The sequence below is a fragment of the Miscanthus floridulus genome, chromosome 9, assembly GCF_019320115.1.
Source record: "Miscanthus floridulus cultivar M001 chromosome 9, ASM1932011v1, whole genome shotgun sequence".
Taxonomy (NCBI): Eukaryota; Viridiplantae; Streptophyta; class Magnoliopsida; order Poales; family Poaceae; genus Miscanthus; species Miscanthus floridulus.
The window spans coordinates 113,848,384-113,857,125 of NC_089588.1; the positions used below are offsets into that span (position 1 = coordinate 113,848,384).

General features: G+C 41.8%; 1 protein-coding gene and 1 pseudogene across 1 annotated transcript; both read left to right on the forward strand.

The window, feature by feature from the left end:
* Nucleotides 1–3,596: 3,596 nt before the first annotated feature.
* Nucleotides 3,597–5,082, forward strand: LOC136482693 (small ribosomal subunit protein uS14-like; annotated as a pseudogene).
* Nucleotides 5,083–7,776: 2,694 nt separating this feature from the next.
* LOC136480609 (transcription factor BHLH133-like) lies at nt 7,777–8,481 on the forward strand. Its single transcript, XM_066478104.1, has 3 exons — nt 7,777–8,133; nt 8,229–8,328; nt 8,468–8,481. The coding sequence occupies exons 1-3, from the start codon at nt 7,777–7,779 to the stop codon at nt 8,479–8,481; spliced, it is 471 nt and encodes a 156-aa protein (XP_066334201.1).
* The last annotated feature ends 261 nt before the right edge of the window (nt 8,482–8,742 follow it).

Genomic DNA, 8,742 nt, shown 5'->3' on the forward strand with positions numbered 1-8,742 from the left:
TATGTCTTCTAGAATGTCTTATATTTGAGGACAATTTTTGAATGCTAGAGTGTGTTGTATTATAGGACGGAACGAGTATAGTTCTGATAGTGATCACATGGATGCTTTATTATATCCCAAAAGGAAGAGGTCTCATATGTACTACCATTTCTAATGGGTTTCCAAATAAACATTATTGGGGGTCGTTTCATGGAAAAAGTCTAGTTGCCCTCCTTAATTTTTTACGCCCTCTGATTTTCTCGGATTACTGAAAATCAAAAAACAGATTTCCTCTCAAATTACTGATTTTGCCTGTGTGTTTATCCTACGTGGCACCATATCAACCACATGGCATAAAGTCAACAATTGTTGATAGTTTATAGTTGTAAATAGATTTTACCAAAACATTTATATCGATATTTTGAAGTTTAATTTAGATCCCAGACAAGAGATGAAGGAAACAATCAATCTGACCTCCCTCAAATACTGTGTGAGTCCAATTTACGTTCCTCAATCAGAAAACCAGATTTTAAACTTCTCCAACTCTTGAAACTATCCGATTGGCCCCCTGAGCGGTTTTCGCTGATGTGGCGCCAGGAGAAAGATAAATCGGACTTTCACAATAGTTTAGTGAGGCCAACTAGGCTTAATAAAAAAAAATTAGAAATATTTTTTTCAAAAAAATACTCAAATAGTTTTGTGGAATGGATACGCATTCAAAAATACAAAATATGATTTAATTTTAGACAAATTGTTTAAAATAAAAAAAATATGAAACTGGTTTCATACTCTTTCTAGGATCATGTGCTTAGCGAGGTAGCGGAGTCTAAAAATCTGGTTTTCCAGTTTTTTTGAGAAGGATCTGGTTTTCTAGTTGAGGGAGTTAAATTCGATTAACGCAATCTTTACCTTTCGAAACCAGAGTTCAAGCTCTGCCATATTATTGGGCCACGTCACTTGCTAGTCTGCTAAACGTCGGATCAGCTCTCCGTGCAAGATTAACCGTCTGATCCATACAGGTTAGTTCGAACCTGTCAATCATCACGAACTCTCGGGCTACTCGACAGGCCGAGGTCCTCATCCCCCACCTCCGCATGTCGCGCCGCCTACGACCTGCCAGGAGCAGAGGGACACCAACGTTCCACCCGCACGCGTCTTCGCCGGCCAGCAACCCAGGTCTCGCAAATTCTCGGTCGTCCGTTCACGTGCTAACGCTCGGATTTCATCCGTTGCTTCCGAGCGGGGTGGCGAGGATTGAGCCGCCGCCACCCCCGCTCAAGCTGCCGTCGCTGCCACGCGCGTTGGCGCTCCGCCGCAGCCGCCGTACGTACGCCGCCCCCATGCGCGCCCGCCCGCCCACCTCCGCAGCGCCGTGACGCGGAGCTGCCAGTGCCAAGGGTGCGATGCCTCGGTGGTGATCGCACGCCACACGCGCAGCCATGGCGGATACCCTACTGGTGCAAGCAGAGGCGAGCGGCATGTTGCCGTGGAGCGGCGCGTGCGTGCATTCCTTGAGGCTCGAGCTGCGGCCGGAGACGGCTACCGTGCAGTCCGTGGTGGCCGCGGCTGCTGTGTCGTGGCTTGATTTGTGGCCGCCGGCTGAGCTGAGACGGGAGACGGTGTGGTGAACGTTGCCGTGGCTGCCTCGAACTGCGCTCTCTTCATCAGTGTGGACATGGAATTGTGAGAGAAAAAAGTTAGAGAACATGGCTGGTTCACCTAGTGCAGCCATGAATGCGGACTCTAGCTAATACTGAACTCCAAGTTCATTCTGTACCAAATTTACCAAGCTTTGGGACCTTATATCTTTCAAAGCATTAAGGCTTTACCCTAGGTCCTTAAAACAAAATGGTAGAGCTACATACCATGAATGATTGTTGTAAAAAAAGATCGAGTTGTTTACCCATGGATATGAGAGAAAGGGGTCAATCAACAGAGCTGGTTTAGGCTCTAAACTTGAGCCTAGGACTGAATCAGCACCGGCAGCAGTCTCCCTTCGAGGCTGCGCAGTGGACAAGTCGAGGCTGGCGCAGGACCTGAGAGCACTTGTCTGTGTGCATATACATCCTCGAATTCTATGTTTGGATATCTGCAGCAATTTAATTGTCTCTCCGTATGTACAACATTTTCGTGCTGTGTAGTCGCTGTTGCCTCATGAAGTGTCGAGTTGTACTGTTACTGTTAGTGAAGTCCATTTTTCTATTTGCATTCTATAGTAGTTTACAGAAACTTTTGATGCAGGGAGCAGTCTGCAATATAAAGTTCTTTCGGTCATTTAATCCTCTCGGATTATGAACACCTTTGGCTGAATACAAATCTATTCACCGGCATTTTTCTAAAGTTGAGTAGTTCATTTCTTCAGTCAGTCAATATTGTTGCTAAAATTATGGTGCGCTACAGCACACTTGCATGTTCCAGTATGCTGCATTTCTGCACATATTTTTTAATATGCACTGCCTACTCAAATGACTTGCTGAATTTTAGAGTTTCTGCATCCTTGTCATTCAGAAGTGGGAGACACGAAATAGTAGTCCCAGCAGCGTTTCAAGGTCCAGTAAGCGTTTATAATTGAATGGTCTATCAATTATTAATGGTCAGCCTTTCTTTTTTTTCCTGGAAGAACAACAAAAGGTCTGCCGTGATTTATATTAAGAGGATCTGCAGAAATTTACTTTTTTTTTTAAATGAATCTGCAGAGATTTACATCACGAGAAAGATGTGAGTTCTTTTTTTTTTCTCGAATAAAGATGTGAGTTCTCTCCTCTGCCTTCTCTAATGCTGTTATTGTTGCCTAATGCCGTGGCAACGAAGTGCTCATCAAAACAGAATCTATTGCAGCTGCAACTAGATGACAAACACCGCTACTTTGTTCAACTTTAATCAGTTCACGCAGGAAGGCAATTACTGGGCACAACAGTCTGTCAAAGACCATGTGCAAAGCAAGATTCGCAGTGTTGAAGCCGAAATCATATTTGAACATGAATTTGCCTGTGCAAAAGTTTGACAGTACACGTTTGATCACTTCATACATTCTTGCAAAGGTATCTATGCGATTAACATGACTCTTGAAACCATATTGGTTATATAATATTCTCACTATCCTCTGTAATATAAAACTCTATCGTCTTAATGGAAATGAAACACAATTCTCTTGAGAGAAAAAACTATCATTAAAGCAAGATTTCTCTTCAAAACTCAACTATTTCACCATCGAATTCTAAGGCTCATAGACTCTACGCAATTTCAATGCTGGTTAGCTCCAAAATGGCAAGGTTTTCTAGTAGTTTTGGAAGTCAGATGAACTTTTTTCAAAAAACACAACAACACTCAGGCCGAGCCCATGTTCTTTATGGATAATAACCAATTGGGCCATTCAGGACTTCCATTGTGCATACGGCAACCGAAGTCCAGTCGACTCTGACGTTTGGGTCTTGTCAGCACGACGGCTCGGCCCATAACTGAGCCAGGCCGACCGGGAGAACCACCAGTTGATATAGCCCACAGAGGCCCACGTTCCTATTCAACAAAGGCCAGGCCCAAGGCCCAGGTCACAGAGCTAGGGTTCCGCGCGTCCCACCCCACTATTTAGCCTCCTCTCCACCTGCCGCCGCCGCCTTCTATGCTTCCCCATCTCTCTGTTCCTCGCGCGCCGCCTCCGCCGCGGTGAAGGAAGGAAGAGGAGGAGGTGCAAAGAGCACGACGCGATGGGCCACTCCAATGTCTGGAACTCCCACCCTAAGAACTACGGCCCTGGCTCCCGCGTCTGGTAACTATCCCGCGACGCTCCCTTCTCTGTATAGGATCTCGGTTCTAGATGGCGCTTTTCAGATGTGAATGACCTGCTTGCGATAAGTAGACTCCATGGATCTGTTGAGGTTCTGAGTCGTTTTGATGGTTAGCTTAGCCCCCATCAAGTTTTGGGATTGGGATCCTATATGCATGGTTATTTTTGCTGCTGAAAATGATGTTCTTTAGATGTGTCTGCGTTATTGCTGCTTATTGGACAGCTGGTGTACATCACAGGCTTAGAAAAACAATTCTTGAAGTAGGTTTCTTGGATGAGCGTGATACAACTGAGACATGATCTGCAACTCTCATAACCTCGGTTACCTTGTTAAAGTAGGTTTCTTGGATTAGCGTGCTACAACTGAGACATGATGTGCAACTCTCGTAACCTCACCTTGTTAAAAATGGTTGTCTTTTAGTTTTGTATCTCAGTTCGATTTTGGTATTGTAATTTCACCTGGTTATGTCTAGCTGCTGCTTTGATCTGCCGTTTGGTGATACTACTCACGGCAGGCTAGCTGTTTGATAACCTGGTTGATTTTTTGCTGGTCTATTCCATGACTAATTATTTTATTAATGTATATATGTTTGGTGTGTTCGATTGTGCATTTATGTCTGAATGTGATAGCCTGTGAAACACAAAAGGGTTACTGCTTTTAAAGGACTGTGATTTGTTAATAAAGATTGTAAGATGGACCATTTTTAGCTACATGCCAAAAGAGTATATTTTAGAACACAACAAAATGGCCTTGGTAACTCTGAACATGTTTGTGTTTTTGCAGCCGGGTCTGCGCGAACCCTCATGGTCTGATCAGGAAGTATGGCCTCATGTGCTGCAGGCAGTGCTTCCGCAGCAACGCCAAGGACATTGGCTTCATCAAGGTATACATGGCTGTGCAGTAGTCATTATTGAGATTAATTTGCCCTGGATCAGTAGGACATCAGTATTAGGTGATAGTATAGCTGTATTTGTATCTATCTAATTGAAATTGTTTCAATTGTATGTACGGCTTCAGACGCCTTCCATGCAGAGCTGTCAAGCTAGCTGTGTTTTGACTACATTAACCTGCCACTCTTGTCTCATATAGTTTGTTCTTGCACTTGCAGTACCGTTGAAGAATCTACACTGCTGTTGTGGAGAACTTCCTGCATCAAAGAAATGGATCCTTCGTTAGAAGGCCTAAATTATGTGCTTTAGCTTTTTGTTCAGAACTTGAGACTGATGTGCTAGTAAACTTGACTTGTTAAAGTTTTGAAGGGTACCATGTGCCTGTTGGACCAGCTATAATCAGAAGATTGAAATATTTTGTCACGTGATATTTGGTTATCTTATCCTGTGTGTATTGTTGCTTTCATGTGTTATTGTATCACCAGGGCTATTTACTTGCTTCTTGCTTCATGAATGATCCTGCTAAAGATTAATGATGACTATTACACTCAAGGATATTGATGTATGCATGTAATAACTTCTGGTTTGTTTGTTTCTATACCTGTGTATTTTCTGACATATAGTTGCTAGTCCATTGGAAGATACTGTGATGTGCAGCTTAGGTGGAAATTAGCTGGCATTGTTATTCTAGAATTTCCTTTATGGATTGACTTGATAGCTTTTGAGATTATTTTATAATACTATTGTATTGGTAAGCCATGGTTGAACATCTTGTCCAACGGAACAATACACAGAATTGAAGCTGTGCTCAAAATGTATGCAAGCATATCGATTGTACAAACCAGCATTCGGTTGAAATGGTAATTGGTTTCTACCTTTGAATGCTTCTTGGGTATTGGGACTGGCTAGTGGAATCATTTCTGCTGATTGACATTGACTAGCTGAATTATTTCTGCTGATTGGCAATCTGGCAAGCTGAGTTCTCTTTGTGCTGAGGTGAGGTGAAGTGCGGAGCCTGTATCCTACATAAAATTGAGATGAGAATATTAACCTTGATATACTTCGAATGTGTTTTTGCTTGAATAAGGTTTCAATTATGTTTTCCTGTTTGTTCTGAATGGACCAAAAGGGTTGATGCACCGGTTTGTGAAAGGTTACCATGATTTTCCAAGACTGCTGAAACCTGCAGCTGTGCTGCAAAATTCTTAGTATTCTGTGTTCCATGTGAATCACATTGTGGAGGCAATATTTGGTTCATCATGAAGAGGGGGTTCTGCCGCTGTGATGTGATTGTTTACTCAGTCATGAGTGTATAAAAAAATTAGTGTTTAGGATCGTGTTTATATTTTGCTGTTGCACAAAGGAAACATTTCTTTGTTAGATTATGTTTGGTCTTCTTACACCAAAAATCAGCTTTATTTTATTTTATTACGGGTGATAATGTTGTCAATGATTTCATGTCATCCTAAACCTCTACTTTTAAAGCTACTTGAATTCTGAGTCTTCGTTGAAGCTGGATATTATATCCTTCTAAACAACTGCATGATTCAATTGCCATACATGTCTGTGCTGGCTTGGGTGCATAATTCAGATGAATATATGCAATTTGGCAAATGATGTGGATGTTGCTTCTTATTTAATGTCTGCATGATCCAGTAGATATATATGTCTGTATACCTCATTGCTTAATTGTGTCATAGTAATCTTGTGTTCTCATATCTGGCATAGCGTTATTAGTTCTATTCAACAACACTTCTCTTACTATAGGATTCACGCCTCTCTTGTCAATTCTTAAAAAATGCCATTCCGCCATCAATGCATCTTTGCACTCTGGAATATTCTGCTGATTTAGTATTCTTGTTCCATCTGTAATCAGGTGGCATACAACAGATTGCTCGTGGGTCATTAATGTCAGGATGATAGGCAGCACCTAACTGAAGGACAGCTTGCTAGGTTTTTTGTGATGCAGGGCTGAAGACGATTATCAACTTGGACAATTTGCTTAATTGATTGTTTGTGCATTCATAGTTCTATGTCGTGATCTGTGGGTCAAATTGCCAATATGTTTCTGCAGTCCCCTAGTTAATACTAGGATGCTATCCCACAAGCCATGTTTGTCATGCTTAATACAAAAAATGGAGCACGTCTCGAGCTGTCCTATTTATACATAGTAACTGACTTAATGACTTGATGTTATCTTCTTAGGTAGCCTTTGCATTTATCCTGTTGATAATCTTCTGTTATTCTCAAGTGTTTCAATGTTGCACAAGGCTGAAACTTCAGTTGAAAAGCTTCAGCCCCGCAGTAGGCATGTTGCACATCATGAATGTTTCTCACAAGTGAGAAACCACCAGAAAAGATGTTCAGGATTGCAAACTGAGCTGAGTTTGCCATTTTTTAATGAACTCCCAGCACTTCTCCATGGTCACCTACACTTCCATTTTTTCTTATTCATTCCAGCTCCTAGTCGTCTTTTGTTAGGGCGCGTTTAGATCCAAAATTTTTTGGGTTTTGGCTACTGTAGCACTTTCGTTTGTATTTGGCAATTAGTGTCTAATTATGGACTAATTAGGTTCGAAAGTTTGGTCTCGCGATTTCTCACCCAACTGTGTAATTAGTTTTTTTTCGTCTACATTTAGTACTCCATGCATGTGCCGCAAGATTTGATGTGACAGGTACTGCACAAAATGTTTTGGAATCTAAACATGGCATATAGTCCAGTTGCATGTCATGTGGATCATTTAATGGGCGCCTCTTTTCAACTGAAGAATTTATGACACCATGATTCTCTTGGATCCTTCGGGACACAATGAGAGAGTGTTGCCTCTTAATTTAACTCAACAGGCAAATGATTTCATATGTGATCTTTCTAGTATCCAAACAGGAAGATCATGAGGGATGGGGTTGTGGTGCATCAGGCATAAACTATTGTCGCTTAGTTGTCATTCTACTCTTATTAAGATTAGCATGGAACTCGAGTCAAATTTTTATATCTGAAAATATGCCCCAATAGTGTGGTATAAATGTGCCCTTACCTGTACTGTGTTTTCAGACATAACCAGCAGCACTTGTCACAGAGCTTAGGAGTACTAGAGTATAGAATTGAAGGTTCTGTCAGCAGAATGGAAGGAAATTGTGCATCCATTTGGAGCGAGGAATCTGAGATGATTGCTCACCTGCAGTCGATGTTCTGGAGCAGCAGCAATGCTGATTCCTGCCTTTCTTCTCCTGACAGCAGCACTAGTTCTTGTGTTGAACCTAGCACATTGCCTACTACCTTGTTCCTTCCACTTGATGAAAATGACTGCTGCGATAAAGTGCAAGTGCAATGTCAGAACACTGGTGCTGTTTGGTGCTTTGATCACCAGAGTCAGGTCTTTGCTCCATTTTTTAGTGGAGTTACAAGTAACAAGAGGGCATGTCTTATGGATGAGAATAAGAAGAGTAAGAATTCTAAGAAACCCCGAACCATTGCCCTGGTAAGTGAAGTTTGATTTTGTACTCTGACTTTTATGACATTATGTGTTGTCGAAAAGAAAAAGGCTGTTCTGACCCTTTGGTGCAATTTTTGTAGGCATCAAGGACAAGTTCAATTGCTCCTGCTGATGAGATTAACACTAAGCTTGTCAATCAGAGCTGTTCCTGGAGCTGCAGCTCTGAAGATGATTCAATTGGTGCGTGTGAAGAATCTGTTGTTCTGAAACAAAGTACCAGTTCAAGATGTCGTAGTCGGTCCTCGAAGGATTTATAGAGCCTTTACGCAAAGGTCGGAAATACTTAATGCTAATTTCGCAATGATCACTGAATCTGCAGTTTTTGTTTTCTGATGGCTTAGTCATACTATATAACAGAGGAGAAGAGAGAGGATCAACGAAAGACTAAGCACGCTGCAGCAGCTAATTCCTAATGGCACCAAAGTAAGTTCTTTTCTTTTGTATTTAGTGATCAACTTTTTTGCTATCAAATTGTGTTTTCAAAGGCCCAGCAATTTGCGCAAACTTTTGTGTGAACACTGAAGATAAGTTGTTACTCTTGCCTTTGCAGGTTGACATGAGCACTATGCTGGAGGAAGCAGTTCAGTATGTCAA

Excerpts from the sequence above, each read along its gene's own strand:
- LOC136480609 (XM_066478104.1), top strand. The coding sequence starts at position 7,777 with ATGGAAGGAAATTGTGCATCCATTTGGAGCGAGGAATCTGAGATGATT. Across the intron at positions 8,134-8,228 it reads AACCCCGAACCATTGCCCTG|GCATCAAGGACAAGTTCAAT; the intron begins GTAAGTGAAGTT and ends CAATTTTTGTAG.